The sequence below is a fragment of the Electrona antarctica genome (assembly GCF_951216825.1).
Source record: "Electrona antarctica genome assembly, chromosome: 11".
In the NCBI taxonomy this organism is placed as follows: domain Eukaryota; kingdom Metazoa; phylum Chordata; class Actinopteri; order Myctophiformes; family Myctophidae; genus Electrona; species Electrona antarctica.
This window is the reverse complement of record NC_136792.1, coordinates 22,126,084-22,146,148: the sequence shown is the minus strand read 5'-3', so window position 1 is coordinate 22,146,148 and position 20,065 is coordinate 22,126,084. Positions and strand designations below refer to the sequence as shown.

General features: G+C 46.6%; 1 protein-coding gene across 2 annotated transcripts in view; it reads left to right on the top strand.

Annotated features, from left to right (window-relative positions):
- dscamb (Down syndrome cell adhesion molecule b) overlaps positions 1–20,065 on the top strand; it is a gene marked incomplete at its 5' end in the record, with an annotated part of 234,817 nt that overhangs the window by 146,908 nt on the left and 67,844 nt on the right. For both annotated transcript variants that reach the window (XM_079515045.1, XM_079515044.1), the window contains 4 exons: positions 1,277–1,573; positions 4,520–4,792; positions 7,655–7,933; positions 8,733–8,852. In XM_079515045.1, the coding sequence (XP_079371171.1) occupies positions 1,277–1,573; positions 4,520–4,792; positions 7,655–7,933; positions 8,733–8,852 (969 nt within the window). The remainder of the gene's footprint in view (positions 1–1,276; positions 1,574–4,519; positions 4,793–7,654; positions 7,934–8,732; positions 8,853–20,065) is intronic.

Genomic DNA, 20,065 nt, shown 5'->3' with positions numbered 1-20,065 from the left:
TTCCAAAATAGTAAAAATGGCAAAGAAGCCCTAAATCTCTTTGGTCTAGACTAGAGGGTGTACAGTACATGTAAGTGGACAACACCGTGTTTAGAAGTACTTTGAATCTTTCTGTTTTTGTATTTGCGTATCTCCTGACACACATGCAGAAATTGCCATTTTACATGCATCAGAATAAATGTCCACTTTACATGGATCCGAATAAATTGGTCGGAGTGCAGTTGCAGCCAGGTGCAGGGCCTTTAAGGGCTCAGCATCTTTCTCAAAGATCATTTTGCAGGGATAGAAGATAGCAGGCCATCCTATGGGATCATACCTGCTGTGGCCTGGCTGTGCCTTTCTCCTCCTACTTTGATGACCTGATCACTGACCAGACGCGACTAGAATTCTACCTCTTGGCTCCCAATCTGTGGAATAAAGTCCCATAATGCAGTCAAAACTTCACACCATTTTCCATTTTTCCTGGCATAATTTGAAGACTCGCCAATTAGCACTCCTCTCTCCTATCCCTTTCTGGCCACCGTATTTCAATAAATGCTAGTTCACCGTACAAGATATATGTCTGTTTTCTAGGCTAGCAACGCGTTGTGAGCTTGTAGACCGGCAATTAAAAAGAGAGGGAGAGAGAGATTTGATCTATAGACTAGAGGATGCACAGTATGTAAGTGGTTAACACAGTGTTTACAATTTACAATTTAGGCATAGCAGACGCTCTTAATCCAGAGCGATTTACAGTAAGCAAGAACAACACATGGTAATACATCAAATACATAAAAAAATGTCATCAAGAATCATATAAGGAAGCTAAGAACCTAACAGTAGCAAAACTGTACAGTAAAGCTATGAGTATACACTATACACTATGGGCTACATCTTGCGCCACCCCTTAACCCTTATCCCTAAACTTATTTGCCATTTTTTACTATTTTAAAAAACCTTTTAAAATAGTTAAAATAACCGATCTACAAGCTCACAACGTGTAGATGTAGATCGGCTATTAATCTATTAATTAGATCTAACTATTTTAAAATGATTTTCAAAATAGTAAAAAATGGCTAAATGGAAATAAGTTTAGGGGTAAGGGATAAGGGTGGCGCAAGATGGAGCCCTATATGTCTACATAAAATGCTATATCTAAATTACATAAGTTTAGCCTTTACGCCTGTCTAGTGCAAGTGTTCAGAAGTATCTTTCATTTTTAATTTCCGTATCTCCTGAGACATGCAGCAACACTTTATGTTTCCCTTACCGCCCCCCCCCCCCCTCCTCGACACAGATGGCACTCCTAAGATCCTGTCCTCCTTCAGCGAGAAGGTGGTGAACCCCAACGAGCCCGTCTTCCTGGCGTGCCACGTCAAGGGCACGCCGCCGCCCGGCTGCACCTGGTCGCTGGACGACGACCCGGTCATCAAGGACGGCCAGCACCACCTGGGCCACTACGAGACGCACGAGGGCCACGTGGTCAGCCAGCTGAACGTCACACACACGGCGGTGCAGGACGGAGGCGTGTACCGGTGCACCTGCAGCAACTCAGCCGGGCCCGTCCACCACCAGGCTCGAATAAACGTAAGAGGTGCTTGTCAAATCAGCTCCTCCAACAACAACAACAATACACATAACCCTGTCTGTCTGTGTGTCTGTGTGTCTGTGTGTCTGTCTGTCTGTCTGTCTGTCTGTCTGTCTGTCTGTCTGTCTGTCTGTCTGTCTGTCTGTCTGTCTGTCTGTCTGTCTGTCTGTCTGTCTGTCTGTCTGTGTTTCTGTCTGTGTTTCTGTCTGTCTCTGTTTCTGTCTGACTGGTGGTTGATTGGTGTTAACGGCATCGGCTGGGTCTTGGTTTGGTTCCATGGACTCAGTGTGTGACGAGTGTATCTTAAGGATCTTCTTTTTTTTGTTTTTTGTTTTTTTAACTACAAGAACGAAGCAAGCGGCTGACGTCTTTCACCGGTTCTGGATTTGTTTCCATATGCTGTTATGGCTTGGTTTCAGATAAAGTCCTCAGGAGGCTAATTTATTCAGGGTAGTATTATCCCTGAGTAGTGGTACTACCCTACTGGGGTGATACAGTACTGATACTACTCAGGGTAGTATTAACATGGTGTGGTTGAGTACTTGATTTTGATTGGTCAATCGCCGAATTCAGTGGTGCGTTAGATAATGACTGCTCCGCTAACAGACCGATGTCTAATCAAAACTTCAGAGCACCTGCTGCACCCGCTTGATTTACTGATGTTTCCAACATGACAGCCATGTACTGTAAACTGTGCTGCAGCTGGGCAGATGCCGGCCAGCACGACACTTATGGAATACTTTCATTACCGTAAGCAAGGAAATGCCTTGTTTTGTTGTGTTTTGGGTTAATTTATTAATTTATGTATTAAAGGGATAGTTCAGATTTTTTGAACTTAAGTTGTATGAAATACTTGCCATTAATATAGTGGTTGCAACTGTATTAATTGATTGCCCGAGTCCCATGGTGGGTGTTCTGCTCTGGTTTTGGTCAATATTAAGTAGTTCCGGTCATTTTGTGGGGGGCACTGGGGCCACGCAGTAAAAGTAAATGAATCCACAAAACGAACGTAATTTGTATTGTTGACCTATTTCTAAAATATTAGCGCGACTTTCGTTCAACTTTGACCCCTCTATCACATGGAACTATTTGTTGGGCATAGTGATATGGACACAAAAAACATAGTTCTGTGTGATAGAGGGGTAAATAAAAGAACGGAAGTTGCACTAATATTTTAGAAATAGGTCAACAATACAAATTACGTTAGTTTTGTGGATTAATTTACTTTTACTGCGTGGCCCCCAGTGCCCCCCACAAAATGACCGGAACTACTTGATATTTCACCAAAACCAGAGCAGAACTCCCACCACAGGACTCGGGCAATCAATGAATACAGTTGCAACCACTATATTAATGGCAAGTATTTCATACAACTTAAGTTCAAAAAATCTGAACTATCCCTTTAAGTAAGTAGCTGTGTAATAAGCGGGATAATGTATGGCTTATGTATGAACCACCTCCGCTCACCCTCTCAGTGATTTATCTATCAACAATGACCACTCAGCCATACATTATCCCTTACATAGTAGTACTAACACTACTGTGGTGAATGGTGATACTAACCCTGACTTCTGGGAACCCATGGGAAGAGCTTTATGTTGCTCTGGATTGGTCACACTTTCACATCTTTTTTTGTTTAACTCATTCTTAAATATAAATTGAATATCATAGAACTTGTTTCGGGAGTTTTGTTTTGTTTGTTTGTTTTGTTCCAGGTAATGTTTTAGTGATGAATACTTGTCTCCCTTATTCATTGATTATAGTATAGCCTCCCTCTGTTCTATGGAGGGTTGTGTGTGTGTGTGTGTGTGTGTGTGTGTGTGTGTGTGTGTGTGTGTGTGTGTGTGTGTGTGTGTGTGTGTGTGCGTGTGTGCGTGTGTGCGTGTGTGCGTGTGTGCGTGCGTGCGTGCGTGCGTGCGTGCGTGCGTGCGTGCGTGCGTGCGTGTATATATAACATGGATCTGCACCAGTGCAATTTTCCTGCTTCTAGTGTATTTGTGATACTGTAACCTCGCTCTCTCCAAAATTATTACTGTGCTATTTCTACGTGCCCACATTTTCAGGTCAAACCAATTATCCTGGTTTGCTGCATATAGACATATCTGGAAATGAGCTCCAAAATGGGGCCGCTTTGTAAATAGCCTGAAGAAAAATATATTTATCCTGTATGCATGAATACATTCATATCTGTAGCTTGCTTGTGTGCGCCTAGAGATCTGTGTGTGTGTGTGTGTGTGTGTGTGTGTGTGTGTGTGTGTGTGTGTGTGTGTGTGTGTGTGTGTGTGTGTGTGTGTGTGTGTGTGTGTGTGTGTGTGTGTGTGTGTGTGTGTGTGTGTGTGTGTGTGTGTGTGGTGCACCAGTGCATGTGTGCGTGCAGGTGGGTGGCGGTGGTGTGGGTGTACACTATGTGTGTGTATGTGTATGTCTGTGTGTGTTCTAGCAGTATACTGAACGATTCCACATGTGATGTTGTAGCGATTATTACTGTATGTTTTCATTTTAGGAGACAGGCAATTATTATGCCAGGTGTTTGTAAGCAAGCTGTGAAAGCTGAGTTTTAAGTATTATTGGCACAGGTAAACATTTTAAGTCTTATCCACCTAAAAAGTTTAGTCTTTTAGCACATTTCAGAACTTATATAGTATATTATGCTCATCACTCACAAGTTATGCTCAAATTCAATCAGTTCTATGCAGAAGAAGCACTTTGCACATACAGTAATCAGCAAAAGCAGTGGGTCTTTATGATAGCAGATTGATGTTAATGACAGCTGCGTAGAACAAGAAATACATATTGCAATTGTTTACTTGCAATTAAAGATATATATATAAACCAAAAGGCCCAAACAGCGAAACAGACAAACATGGCTCTAGTGCTGTAATCTTATGAAATCCCACCACCATTAAATGTGTTTATAGAGAGCCCTCTCTCCCTCTCTGTCACTTTTCTCAGGCCGCGCCAGCATCCGGCCAATGAAAAACATCACGGCCATCGCCGGGCGGGATGCCTTTGTGCACTGCCGTGTGATTGGCTACCCGTACTACTCCATAAAGTGGTACAAGAACTCGGCGTTGCTTCCCTTCAACCACAGACAGCGTGCCTTCGAGAACAACGGTACACTAAAGCTGTCCAACGTGCAGCAAGTGGACGCTGGCGAGTACAACTGCAAGGTGATGGTCCAGCCCAACAAGATGGACAGCCAGAGTGTCCACGTAAGAGTCAGAGGTACGCATGTCCAGTGTTGATTTTGACAGGAAATTTTTGTTTAGTTTAGTTGTAATCACATTTTAGTCCCTTCCTAACATTTAGTTAGTTTAGTCTAGTTTTAATTTGTTGACGAAATTGACAATATATTTAGTCTTAGTTTTAGTCATCATAGCTTTAGTTACTAGTTACTTTGTAGATTGTGATTATTATTACAAAGCAAACATTATATCAGAAATATATACTGGTATTGTGGCCATTTGAAAATTGTGATTTTGATCTAGTATTTTCTAAATATCTTTATACATTCGAAAACTTGAAATGAGATATTCTGCATAATGAGTACTTTTACTTTTAGTACTTTAAGTCAATTTTGATGTCAATACTTGACTTTTACTTGTAACAGAGTATATCTATATTGCAGGTATTGATACTTTTACTTAAGTAAAACATGCGAGTACTTTTTCCATCACTGAGGATGTGGACCTGGGGATCCACATAGGAACCGTGTGGCTCCAGTGGCATCCTGAGGATTCCAGACTTCATGTGATCAGACTGTGACGTTAGTCGTCTAATGAGCTATATCTATGACAGTGGTTCTCAAACCTTTTCATGTCAAGGACCTCAAAAATGATGTATTTTGGCTGCAGACCTCCCATCTAAAAAATATTCTCTCTGAAATATATGATATAAAATAATATTTTTGAGGGGCACTAGCCCCTCCTATGTCCAGCTTTGAGCGTTTGAACATTGAAGACAAAAGTGTGTAAACAAACACAAACATTGAAGACAAAAGTGAGGACGCAAATTGTGATTGGCCAGAATGCGATGATGTATCATGATAAGAGCGCCCCTCACTTCACACGGGTGTGATTTTTCAAAAGTATCCATGCCATAGAAAAAATAAAAATAAAATAAATAAAACTGCTCAAAAACTGCATAAATAAATCTTAAGACACAGTACACCCCTATTCAGTATGGGGTAAATAGCTTCAGACGAGGTGTCACTACCCATAATAGAGAATGTTAACAAGTGCTCTCCACTTCATCCCCTTCATCTCTGTTCCCTGTATACTCTGATGATGCAGCGACATCAACCATTCTATCGAACAGGGGGGAAGGGAGGGTTAGTGAATGAGGGTTAGAGATTTACACACAGAGAAAGATGGGGGTAGATGAAGATGGAAAGAGAAAGACAGACAGAGTGTGAGTAAGAGAGAGAGAGAGAGAGAGAGAGAGAGAGAGAGAGAGAGAGAGATGATATAATGCAACACTTCCCAGTGGTGTTAGCGAGTGAGTGCATTCGTTAATTTACTCTACTCATGCTTAAAATGCTGGAGTGTCTTGGGGGATCCCGGGAGTCCATTATCTCCACTTTGTTGTGAATTAAATAAGCGGCTAAAGTGCTGCTTATTCCAATGTTATTTGAACTCATTGGACACTCAAACAGAGATGACTTGATGCGATGGCTACACACTCCCCAGAGAGAACAGTTCACTCAGTTCACCTGAGTAGGTCTTATCATGGAAATGTATTAGCACTATACCGCACTCCACTGACTGTACACTACCAATATGCATAGATAGATAGATAGATAGATAGATAGATAGATAGATAGATAGATAGATAGATAGATAGATAGTAGGTATATGTAAGTAGGTACTAGGTAGGTATACTGTAGGTAGGTAGGTATAGGTAGGTATAGATTGATTGATTGTAGCAATTTATTGCTACTACAATTTAATTAATCAGTAATAATAATGAATTGCATTTTTATAGTGGTTTTCCAAGTTCTCAAAGCGCTTTACAATGGTCCATTCATTCATACATTGGGAGGTGAAACGGCGAACAGTTGACGCCAGCGTCCTCACTTGCCACATTCACACACACACACACCACGCTCACACCGAACAACTAATTGGAGGCTATGTAAGGTTCAGTGTCTTGCCCAAGAACACTTCGACATGTAGACAGGAGGAGCCGGGATTCGAACCGCCGACCCAGAGATCATTGGACGACCTGCTTTACCTCCTGAGCCACAGCCACTCTATTTTTCACATTCTTTATTATTCATTATAATTTTTACATAATGTATGCAAATGAGACTTTGTTTGCTTGTATGCAAATGAGGAAAGGCAAGGGTGCATGACTGCACCATGGTAGATAACATTGAATCACAAACATGGACTTTCTTAAACTCTTAGATCACTTTACGTCCCCTTCTGAGGTTCAATACCTTTCACATGGAACAGTGTTGGAGTTATGCACATGTACTTTGGTGTTACACATGGTATGTGGAGAGTGGTCAGTCCTATATGCTTTTGTTGAGCTGTATAGGAAAACATCAGAGAGGGAAGGCGTATAAGGAGCACTTTATAACCTTTTAAAATGCCATAAAAACATACATCTATACTTTTCACAGGAGGAAACCACTCACTCACTCAGAATTGCGACAGATTAGCGAATGAATGAAAATGAAATAGGCATGCCAGTGGCGAAGCCAGATTGGTAGTCTAGGAGGGGCCTGGCCAAGAGCGGGTGGGCAGACATGCACACGTGCACACACGCGCAATGGCATCTAAATGTAAGGTTGTAAGTATATGGTTATCGGTGTTGCGAGGATGATGGCGTTACCCCTTGGAGGAAATATTTCTCCCCTCCAAGGGGTACCTGGGCCAAAATAGTTTGAGAACCCTTGCTTTAATGGATGGTGTCAGGGCATTCCACATTTTGGTGGTAGAGTAGTAAAATGAGAATTTTGTTTGTTCATAATTTGGGTGCATGGTCCCAATCATCACCATTCAGATCCAAGAATGAAATCACATCTGACCCATGTCGGTCTCACAACCTCCACTCTCCAACCTGTCTCGTATCTTTTCCCAGTCCCTCCGTACATCCAGCCGTTTGAGTTCCAGCGCTTCACCATTGGCCAGCGAGTCTTCATCCCCTGCGTGGTCATGTCCGGCGACCAGCCTCTGGACATCACCTGGCAGAAAGACGGCCGCCCCATTCCCATCAGCCTCGGCGTCACGGTGGACAACATCGACTTCACCAGCTCCCTGCGCATCTCCAACCTCACCCCCGACCACAACGGAAACTACACCTGCGTCGCCCGCAACGAGGCTGCTGCCGTCGAGCACCAGAGCCAGCTCATAGTCAGAGGTGAGGAGGGGCTTCACACTGAGGGAGGGGCTTCACACTGAGGGAGGGCCTTCACACTGGGGGAGGGCCTTCACACCGAGGGAGGGCCTTCACACCGAGGGAGGGCCTTCACACCGAGGGAGGGCCTTCACACTCAGGGAGGGGCTTCACACTGAGGGAGGGGCTTCACACTCAGGGAGGGGCTTCACACTGAGGGAGGGGCTTCACACTCAGGGAGGGGCTTCACACTGAGGGAGGGCCTTCACACTGAGGGAGGGCCTTCACACTGAGGGAGGAGCTTCACACTGAGGGAGGGCCTTCACACTGAGGGAGGGCCTTCACACTGAGGGAGGGGCTTCACATTGAGGGAGGGGCTTCACACTGAGGGAGGGGCTTCACACTGAGGGAGGGCCTTCACACTGAGGGAGGGCCTTCACACCGAGGGAGGGGCTTCACACTGAGGGAGGGGCTTCACACTGAGGGAGGAGCTTCACACCGAGGGAGGGCCTTCACACTGAGGGAGGACCTTCACACTGAGGGAGGGGCTTCACACTGAGGGAGGGGCTTCACACTGAGGGAGGGGCTTCACACTTACGCTCTCAAGAGTTAAAGATATATAAGGGTCCATTTGGTTACCAACTCTCCATCATTTAAGTTTAACTGGGGACCACCTTGAACCCCCTCAAACGCACACCAATTTATGATATTGATATTGACATATTGATGCAAAATTCATTATTGCTTCTGCTTTACCGTAAGCATGTGTGTGTGTGTGTGTGTGTGTGTGTGTGTGTGTGTGTGTGTGTGTGTGTGTGTGCAGTTCCTCCTCAGTTTGTGGTTCAGCCTGAAGACCAAGATGGAATCTACGGAAAAACTGTGACACTCAACTGCTCAGCTGAAGGCTACCCCCGACCCACCATCGTATGGGAACATTCCAAAGGTACAGTAGGCTACACTAGTGCATCTCAACCTCATGAGCTCTGCATGCACCACTAGCATACAGTTGGAGGCCATCGATATTGTCCTTTTCTTTTTGCTGAGGTTTGCGTGATCTGCGCAAAAGGACAGTTAACACATTCTGGGCGGGAACCCTTTTTGGTGTTTTAAACATTGTTATAATTTAGCTATTGAAAAATAGCAGATCTACAAGCTCATAGCGCGCCACCGAGTGACGCGCTACGAGCTTGTAGGTCTGCTATTTTTGAAAAATCGTGAAAATATTTATTTCAGAAAACTGGAGGATTTAGAAGGATTTTTTAAAATTTTGAGGTCAGGCCTAAATGGGTCAAATGATAAGGGACAATATCGGTGGCACCCAACTGTATTTTGAGCAGTCCCCAAGGACCCCACCTCACTTCCCCACTAACAATCACCTCCCCTTTCAATCTGACCCTTTATATCAATGTTATGTAATAGCTGAGGTAAAAATTGGATGGACATTATATTTCGTCCTTATTACATGGCTTGGTTGAATGCTTGATTCTGATTGGTCAATAGCTTCATAAAAAAGGTACATTTGGTCATGCTCTGTTTATTCCAGACCTACATTATTTTGACCAGTTAGTGACCTATAAATAAATGATCTGTAAACTAGATGTATAATTGGCTGCTGCACGCTGCAGGCCTCAGGTTGCATTTCATCAAGCTCTAGTATGACTTGCAGTGTGTAACTAATTGTTTTATTCTCCAGCCTAGGGCTATTATATCATCTCTGTCGGGTGGAAACCTCATACAGTATGTCCAAAACTGTTACTTTTCAGGATTCAAATACAAAAATAACAAAAGTAGCAGATCCACAAGCTCAAAACTCATTGCTTCGCAGCGCGTTTCAAGCGTATGGATCTGCTACTTAGTATACTTTGTATACTTTATACTTTTTGTTTGGCAATGTAAACATATGTTTTCTCATGCCAATGAAGCCCCTTGAATTGAATTGAATTGAATTGAATTGAATTGAATTGAATTGAATTGAATTGAATGGAATGGCTTTTGTGACGCCGTAGACTAGTATGATCAAGTAGGCGTTCATTTTCGCAAAAAGTTTGAATATGGAGATGAGAGGATTCTGCCCAACAGCAACGATATATATATATATATATTGCATACTGTAAGATTTTAATCAATTACTAGTAAAGCCTTCATTTTTACACACGCACGCTCACACACACACACACACACACACACACACACACACACACACACACACACACACACACACACACACACACACACGCACGTGTGCGTGTTTGGTTGTCTGGTTATATGGATGGTAGAACACACACCTGGGACCATCTGTTCAGCTGTCCTGCTCAAATAGAATCTGTCTGTCTGTCTGTCTGTCTGATTCAATTATATTTAGATTGTGTGTGTGTGTGTGTGTGTGTGTGTGTGTGTGTGTGTGTGTGTGTGTGTGTGTGTGTGTGTGTGTGTGTGTGTGTGTGTGTGTGTGTGTGTGTGTGTGTTCCACAATAAAAGGAATTGGTGATCTGGGGCTCTAACTTATGCCATGCCGTACCCGCAAGCATTAACTATTATCCCCGAATTACACATTTAGGACCTTCCACTCTGTGTAAATGGTATCTTGAGGCCACTATACCCACTATATATTATGCCGACACCTTTATTTGCGGGTGGAGGTGTGTCTGTAGGCGTGTTGATCCCGTTTGATAAAAGCTCCTGAGACCTGAGTTGGAGCTGCCTCGGTTTGATGCATGTTGCAGAACATTCACAGCTCAGAGGTCTCATTCTTAATTATCCACAAATCGCTGTGATTGTAATTTTCCTATAATCAGCAGAGTGTCAATTCCTGCATTGTGTTTAATCTGTCTAGTCAATGAAGTTAACCTAAGAAGTTAACCTATATGGCGCATTGTGCGCAATTCCGTTTGCTCATTCAGTTTCATCCAAATTGCGCAGCAACCATTTAATGGATTACAACCAGTAAGATGCCTGAGGGCGAGAAGCAACCTCGCCCTTTATCCGCCTCGTTGACAGCAGACTGCTGGGGGAGCGCTGGCGCTTTGGCATGGGGGGTCAGATCAACATGGAATGAATTCTGTATTGGCTATATAAGGAGCATTTTCGGGCCTGTTGAGAACTCTAGTTTTCGCTGGCTGCCAGGCACAGCTGCACTAATTGTAACTCCCTCCGAGCACAGACAGACACAAGTGGTTTCCTTGAAACTGATTTATTTGAAGGTGCCTTTTCTTGTCCTCCAAATCCACCGTGAAAACTAAACATAAACAATAAAACAAGGATGTTACAATTAACACAAAATGACATGCACAGCATGTAGATGCAAACAGTTTTACACAAGTAAAAATACAGACAGAAAACAAACAACAAATACCTCGTTGGCTGCGTGCAAAACAAAGGGGGAATACTCTCCAGTCTTCAGGTCCTTATAACCTTTTCTTATCAGTTAGACAGTCTCTTATGACCTTTCTTGTAACTTTAAAGTCTCTTTGTGTGACCAGTGCAAATGGAGCTGCTGCACCTTGCTGCTTCTAGCTGCTTGTGGCTTGATTGCTTATACAAAACTCCTGTGTACCAATTTACGTGAGAGCAGACCAAACGAGATACAGAACATGACTTTGACTCTTCAAAATAAAAGCATTACAACAACTTGACACAAAAATACATTAAATATTGTTTTAACATGAATGTGACTTAACTATGAACTTCTTAATTATGCACTTGTACTTTTAGAAAATACTAAACAATCATGAACTTATTTTAGCCTTCTTATGAACTTTGTCTTAGAGAAATAAACAAATTATATTACTTGTAGTGGCCACAGTTACACTAATAACTTTGGGGCGGGCCCGTCTAGAGTTTGAATGGACAGGTATAAGTCAAAAGGGAGACATCGAAGAGGAAGGATGGATGGGGAACGATCAGCATATGGAATTGACCGGAAAGGTCTTTGTCAACATGCATGCAAACGGGCAGGCCGACATGACGCTGGAGGAGCTCCACAACCTCCTGCAGTCCTGTGACACGGCCACGGGACTGCAGCTAGTTCCACTAAGCGCTAGTTCCACTAAGTGCAGAAGACGGAGGGGAACGGCCTGAGCATGGCGTGAGAAAGAAATGCGGGAGGCCCTCTGAACCACTGAACCACTACTGCCTGCAGGTCGCATTTACTATCTCCATCCCTGATAATGTCACATGATGTCACAAGACCTGGGCACGATCTATGGGGGCTTTCCCATGTACGGGGATTTTGAGTGACGGACAAACTTTCCCATGTATGGGGATTTTGAGTGACGGACAAAAATGTAAGATTTCATAGTAAATGCGACCAATGAAAAATTCCCCATAAACTGCAGTAACACATAGTTGTATTATATAGAAATTTCACGAAATACCTTTCGTTTATGGGTAGGTTTCCTTCAAAACCTAGCTGCAGAACATTATTTTATGTACTCCCAGGACAGAAAATTCTAGAATTTTCGCTGTCCTGGGCTCTAAGGGTGACGTAGGAAGCCACGCCTATCCCGTATAGATACCTGCGTGGCTACGTCAGCCCTCATTCAACTTTTCTTCTGCTAAGCTGCGAGAACGAACTTTAACATTCCAGTGTGTGCAGGGTAATATATCTCGCAAACTCGGCCGAGAGATTAATTCTTTAGGACCGTGAGATCTCTGGCACACTCTCGAAGCAAACAGAAGGATACTTCTCGAGAAAAAAAGCCGAACTTCGACACAAGTGAGTTCTAGGCAACTTGTTGCTACGCTAGCTTGTCGAAAAAAACAGCTCGCGCCTCTTTTTCTCTCTCGCTAAAGCTAGCGTTTGTTAGCTTAAAGCTATCGATAGTTAGCTTAGCGCTACTAGGCAGATACGCCTGTGGTCTACTATTACACGCCACGAGGAAGATAAACCTGTGGCTGTTAAGCACTCGGACTCCTCTCTCTACAAGCAACCATGTCGCTGACGAGGGAGACCCAGCCCGGGGAAAGACGCCATCGAGGACAGCCGGTGCCCGCCGACTGTCAAGAAGGCCCCAAACAAAAGACGTGCTCCACCTGGGGATGCGGGAACACGATGTCGGGCAAAGACGGGCATGACGAGTGCATGTATTGTCTCGGCCTCACCCACACCCGTGAGTCCATGGAGGAAATCGGTCCCGTTTGCCTCCATTGTGAGAAAATGGACGACGACGTCCTAAACAACAGGCTCGGACGTGTCCAAAGGTATTATGACAACTTTGCCGCCCACGGACTCCGAGAGAGGAGCCCCACTCCTCCCCCGCGACGAGCTCGCATACAAGTCCCGCCAAAGGGGCTTTGGCCCCGCGTCACCACCGGAGAGGGACAACGAGCTACCCCGAGACAGAGGCTCGACTACTCGGGCAACAGAGCCCCAACCGGAGCCTCTTCTTCAAGAGCAGCACCTGCCGGCGCTAGCCGAGACAGGTACGCTACTTCAGCCTCTGCAACCAGGGCTCACGAGGCCACTGATTACGAGGCTCATGGCGCGAGGCCAAGGGATACCTTCGCACCGCGCCGCTCTTCCCCAGCTCCACGTGCTCGACAACACGTCGTGCAGGCCACCATTGAGTGCCCGCCCAGACATACAGCTAGACGCAGACAGCCTGCCGTTGCACCCAGCTATATGGTGGACCGCCTGGACCTTTCCCCAGACCGCGCAATGTCTCCCGGTGGGGAGCATTGGACTACCAGGGAGGAAGGGGAGCTTCGTGATGACGAGCTCCCTTCCTTCCAGGAGCAACTCCAGGACTACCACGTCCTGGACGAGGCCTACGCGGACGAGCGAGATGGCCATGATGACCTCTCCCCCGGGGACTACGTCAGCACCACTCGTCGCCCCTTCGACGACCTGGATGCCATGGACATACAGGAGCACCAGCAAGCCAGGGCTCCTGTCCCCCCGCCTCCTGTACCCCCCATGGATGACTCCAATATTTACGAGATATACAGGAAGGCTAGTGCACGTTGTAACCACACATGGCCTAAGTCAACTGTCAAGGTACTACCATGGGAAGGCAGGACTGATGAGTCCGCCCCCCCCCCTGCACCTAGAAGACAGAAGCTCCCTATGGCACAGGGCTTCGAGGAGGCCATGATGCACGCCTGGGACGAACCCCTCCTGAAGGTGGATTTTCCCAAGGCCAGCGCCAAGGGGCCCAACGACATACCAGATAAACAAACCCTCGCCATAGACTTCATGCCAGCTATGGACAAGGCTATAGCGTCCTACCTGGCCAACCCTGCAGCTCCTAGAGTGGATCACCACGTAAAGGAACCGCAGCTCCTGTCCAGCAGCGTGAGGGAAGCCTCAAAACTGAACAAGTGGCAGTATGCACACATGTCCTTCGTGGCGAAGGCCCTCAATGCAGGAGCACTTCTCCAGGGTTCCATGAAGAGCCTCCTCATTGAGATGGGACAGAAGTCCATTAAAGTCCAGCTAGCGGAACTGCCAGAAGACCTGGCCGAGTTACGCCGCCTGAATCACGAGATGGCCACCCTCCAGAGGGACTCCACTCTCCACAACGCCAAGGCAATGGCATGTTCCATCCTCCAGGAGAGATGGCGTTGGGTCGATCAGACCAGCGCCATCTCCCTGGAGACAAAGAAAGAGTTTGTGGCTGGAAATATCCACCCAGACAGTATGTTTAAGGACGCTCTGGCCAAGATGTCAGAGACCATCCAACAGCTCGAGTCCTCCACCAAGACGATGAAGGCGCTCGAACCGCTGGCCAACCAGGCCGCCCCGGTAGGCCGCCCCAAGGCTAAGAAGGCACCCTGGAAGGCCAAGACCGATGACAAACCCAGGTCCCAGGACCGGAGCGGAGATAGACAGCGACAGCCTGCAGGCCGAGGCAGAGCAGACCGCCGCACCTCTCCGCCGCCCTACAAGGCCAGGAGCGCTCCCAGAGGCCGAGGCCAGGGGAAGCGCAAATGACCTGCCCGGGCCGGGTCATCTTCCCCACCACACTCAGAGTTCAAGGCCAGAGGTGGGGATCACAGATCTCACCTCAGAGCCTGCGCTGAAGCGCTTAAGGGGGCCTGTACACAGTGCTGTGAGCACCGTTGTACAGACCCCGAAAATTGTTATGTGCAATTCACATGTGTATGTTTTTCCACGTTGTTCAATAAAGAAAACAAAAAAACAAAAAACACAAAAAACAATAAAACCAACTCTGAAGGGCATAGGCCCAGTGGGAAAGATAACCCACACTGTGACAGCTTTAGCTGTCACAGGCCAAAAACTCCACGCCAATTTTTTCCAAACTCAATACCGAAAAAATTCACTAGAGGGAGACATTTCACACAAAGTAAGTCTTCCCCTAGGCAGGCCATGCACCACGCTGACAAGCGCAGGGAACCCTTTGTCACGTCATCTGTCACAATGGCGGATATCCGGGGCTTCCCCGTGGATAATCCGTACAATTCAGACAGGATACAGGCTACAGTTCGCCTCGAAACCGCCCACTTCCAGGAAAATTATTTTCTCAGAAGCGAGCGGGCAAAAGGCCGCCATTCTGCAAGAGGAAATCAATTCATTAATGCAGAAAGGCGCCATCACAGAGGTGGCCCTCGACCAATCAATGAACGGTTTTTACTCCCGCTATTTCTTGGTAAAGAAAAAGGGGGGCGGACTCCGTCCCATTCTAGACCTGAGGGCATTGAATCGTCACTTAAAAAAGCTGCGATTCAAAATGCTTACTCCACCAGTCCTCCTACGCCTAATTCGCGAAGGGGACTGGTTTACGTCAATAGACCTGCAAGACGCATATTTCCACATTCCGATTTACCCGCCGCACAGAAAATTTCTGCGCTTCGGGTTCAGAGGAAAAGTGTACGAGTACACAGTCCTTCCCTTCGGAATGTCACTGAGTCCCAGAGTCTTCATAAAGTGCACCGCGGCAGCTATCGCTCCGCTCCGACAGCAAGGGATCCGTCTCGCTACATACGTAGACGACTGGATCCTACTTGCAGACTCTCCACGAGAAGCACTGTCGCACACACATCGTGTGCTCAGCCACCTCGACTCGCTTGGGTTTATAATAAACCACGAGAAGAGCATGCTTATGCCAACACAGTCAATAGACTTTATAGGCATAACACTGAACTCAATCTCTTACACGGCCCGCCTGAGCCAAGAGAGAATAGACGCAACACTGCAGTGCGTGGCGTCATTCAAAAGGGGACGCTCGATTCCTTTTCATGCATGCCTCCGGATGGCGGGGTTAATGGCCTCTGCGGTCTATTTAATCCGCCTAGCAAGGCTACATATGAGACCTTTCCAACGATGGATAGGCTCTCTACATGTACCAATGCACCGTCGGCACCAGAAGGTAACAGTAACATCACAATGCATACTAGCCCTTCAATGGTGGTCAGACAGGAAAACCCTCTCAGAGGGCGTCCCCATGGGAAAGCCTCTGATCAGGAAAGTCATCACTACAGACGCCAGCATGACAGGCTGGGGAGCCACGATGGAAGGACTCACAGCCAGAGGTTTATGGTTGGGGCCACTACGTGCCCTTCACATAAATTACTTAGAGCTCATGGCAGTCTTCCTCGCCCTGAAACACTTCGAGCAGCGCATCCTGGGTTGCCATGTCCTAGTCAGGACAGACAACACCACGGCCATGTGCTACATCAACAGACAAGGTGGACTCAGGTCCCCTCGTCTTCATCAACTGGCTCAGAAACTGATCCTGTGGTGCAACACACGCGTCCTCTCAATAGTAGCGTGTCACGTCCCAGGTCTTCTGAACACAGGGGCAGACCTGCTGTCCAGAGGACCTCTCCGCTACTCAGACTGGTCACTACACCCTCATGCAGTGGCCCAGGTCTGGAGCAGGTTTGGGAAATCCAAGGTGGATCTCTTTGCCACAGAGGAGAACACGAAGTGTCCCCTCTTCTTCGCAATCAGGGGACCATCAACGTTGGGGCTAGACGCTCTGTCACACCAATGGCCCAAAACCCTTCTCTACGCCTTTCCCCCGCTATCCCTCATCAGCCCCACTCTGGACAGAGTGAGGACTCAGGGTCTGAAGGTGCTCCTAATAGCCCCGTCGTGGGGGGTCTGGAGGTCGGAAATAACCCCTCTCCTCTACGACCAGCCGTGGAGAATTCCCCTTCGAGCGGATCTCCTCTCTCAAGCGAGGGGGGAGATCTTCCACCCTCACCCCCAGGACCTAGACCTATGGGTCTGGCCCGTCAAAGGGTGATGTTGACTGCCGTGGGTCTACCTCCGAACGTAATCGAAACGATTCAGAAAGGCAGAGCCCAGTCAACAAGGGACCGTTACGACACAGCCTGGCGCGTCTTCGAGCATTGGTGCTCACGAAGACCAGACCAAACAGTCCCCTACCAGGCCTCAGTGATCGACGTCCTGTCATTCCTGCAGGAGCTCCTAGACAGCGGCCTAGGCCTCTCCTCAGTCAAGGTCCATTTGGCGGCAATCTCTGCCTGCCACCCAGGCTTTGATAACCAGACGGTGTGGAAGCACCCGCTGGTAAAACAATTCATGAAGGGTGTACGCAGGGAACATAGGACATGCAGATCCCTCGTTCCCTCGTGGGATTTGTCCCTGGTTCTAAAGGCTCTGGCTACAGCACCCTTTGAACCACTACAAACCGTGAGCCTCAAGCTCCTAACCCTGAAGGTGGCTCTCCTGATCGCACTCACGACAGCAAAAAGGGTCAGCGACCTACATGCGCTCTCGATCTCTCCAGACTGCATGAGGTTCGATGAGGGGTCGACCAAGGTCACCCTAAAGGCAAACCCCGCCTTCATTCCCAAAAATGCTCTCTCAGTGTGTGTGCCAGTGAACCTACAGGCTTTCCATCCCCCGCCGTTCTCCTCTGACGAAGACAGCAGGCTTAATTGCCTCTGCCCAGTCAGAGCTTTACGCATATACGCGGATAGACTGGCTCCCTTCAGACAAGGAAGCCAACTCTTTGTGTCCTGGGGTGCCAGGACCAAAGGAAAGCCCGTCACGAAGGTCACTATCTCTAACTGGATAGTGGAAGCCATCCGTCTGGCCTACACTAGCCAAGGCGTGGATTCCCCTCAAGCCCTGAGGGCCCACTCCACAAGAGGTGTGGCAGCTTCCTGGGCACTCTACAAGGGTGTCTCCATTCAGGAAGTCTGCACAGCAGCAAGCTGGTCTACACCCTCGACTTTCGCCACATACTATAACCTAGATGTGGCAGCGCCTTCGCTAGCGCACGCGGTCTTGGGGGCCGCTGCTCAGTAAAGCATCAGGGCAGCATAGCGCTGCCTCCTGCTCTCCACAAGGACTAGGTTCTGGACCCAAAAGGGTCCGAGCCCCTCCCAAAAGGTTTACCTGGGACCCACTGGAAGTTCAGGTCACGGGAGTTCATAAAGTCCCATAAACGAAAGGTATTTCGTGAAATTTCTATATAATACAACGTTAAAGGTTACTTTAGTAACCACGGTTGTATATATAAATTGAACGAAATACCTTTCGTGGAACGCCCTTCTGTTCTCTAAAGCAGAAGAAAAGTTCCGAATGAGGGCTGACGTAGCCACGCAGGTATCTATACGGGATAGGCGTGGCTTCCTACGTCACCCTTAGAGCCCAGGACAGCGAAAATTCTAGAATTTTCTGTCCTGGGAGTACATAAAATAATGTTCTGCAGCTAGGTTTTGAAGGAAACCTACCCATAAACGAAAGGTATTTCGTTCAATTTATATATACAACCGTGGTTACTAAAGTAACCTTTAACGATGATACTTGTGTCAACCAAATGTGGTTTTATTTAAAGGCAATTAAAGGCTAGATGGTAAGGATGCAACAGGTGTCATTTCCAATGTTATTTCTCTGTTCAGTGCAAGTCTGTTTAATTAATCCGATTTCCCGAACTTTCCTTTTTGCTGATACCGTTTCGTAGAGAGACAATACATGCTTAATATTTGAGCGAGTTATGGCTACGTATATGAAATCAGGACTGTTCTTGGCTGTGCTTGAATGTTCCGTGGTGGAAAAAAAAGAAGAAAACAAATTGTCAGGGGGTGGTGGGAGCGCTGCTTTATTGCTAGTTCATAACTCGCGATCTAGTTCCAGTCGCTAATCACGATAGATGTATTCTTACCTCCCGTTGTTGTCGATCGACTCTAGTGGTGTGGCTATTGTTAGCTGCTACACAGACATTCACAACAACTTCCGGTCCCCCGGTAAAAGTGGTCTGGGCGCTATAAATGATGGGCACATTTTATTAATGGATTAAATAGGTCCGGGCCCTCAAGGTGTTAATCATTGTAACGCCCAAACCACACCTATATGCATAATGTAACAGGCAGCGGAGGTGTTTTAGGGATTTAGGCTGTGGCACAAGATAACAAATGTTACAGGCCTCTTACACAATGCTAAATCCCCAAATTACGGATAAAGTGCCTCTGACGCAAGATAGGGCCCCTGATCTCTCTGTGTGTGTGTGTGTGTGTGTGTGTGTGTGTGTGTGTGTGTGTGTGTGTGTGTGTGTGTGTGTGTGTGTGTCTACATGTATAACATAGAACTCAAAGTAGTTACAAATACATTCGTATCAACCAATCACTGATGGTACTCCTCAGCCTAAGAGGAGTGACATACAGCATGAAGGTACAATCAGACGGCATTGATTAACGCAGACGTCGTCTGGATCAACGACAGAAGAAAAGAAGCTCAACAGAATCCAGGTCTAAGTCAGTCGTGGGTGTGTGCACGAAACTGGCACGTGCGCGCCAATTTCACAGGAACGCGCCCACGTAAATACGCTTGCATTGAAGCCCCTCGACTTCTCCGAAGACCGCAGGTCTCATTGAAAATGAATTACTAGGCGTGTAAATCGCTTCCCGTCTGAATACCTTGATGTTGATGTTGGGCAGAAAATCTCCATATTTTAACTTTTGGTCATATCAGAGCGTCACACAAAAGCAGCAAAAGTAGCAGATCCGTAAGATGGTAGATCAGCTACTTTTCTATTTTTGAATTTGAATCCGGAAAAGTAACTATTCTTGTCATAATCCGAGGTTTCCTGCACCCGAGAGAGGATATTTTGCAACAGTAGCAGTGATGTGCCAATAAAGAGTCTCCAGGAGATATGGAACAGTAAAGAGTTCTGTTCCATTTAGCTTTTCATCTGAAGGACCTCTATCTGAAAATATTTTGTG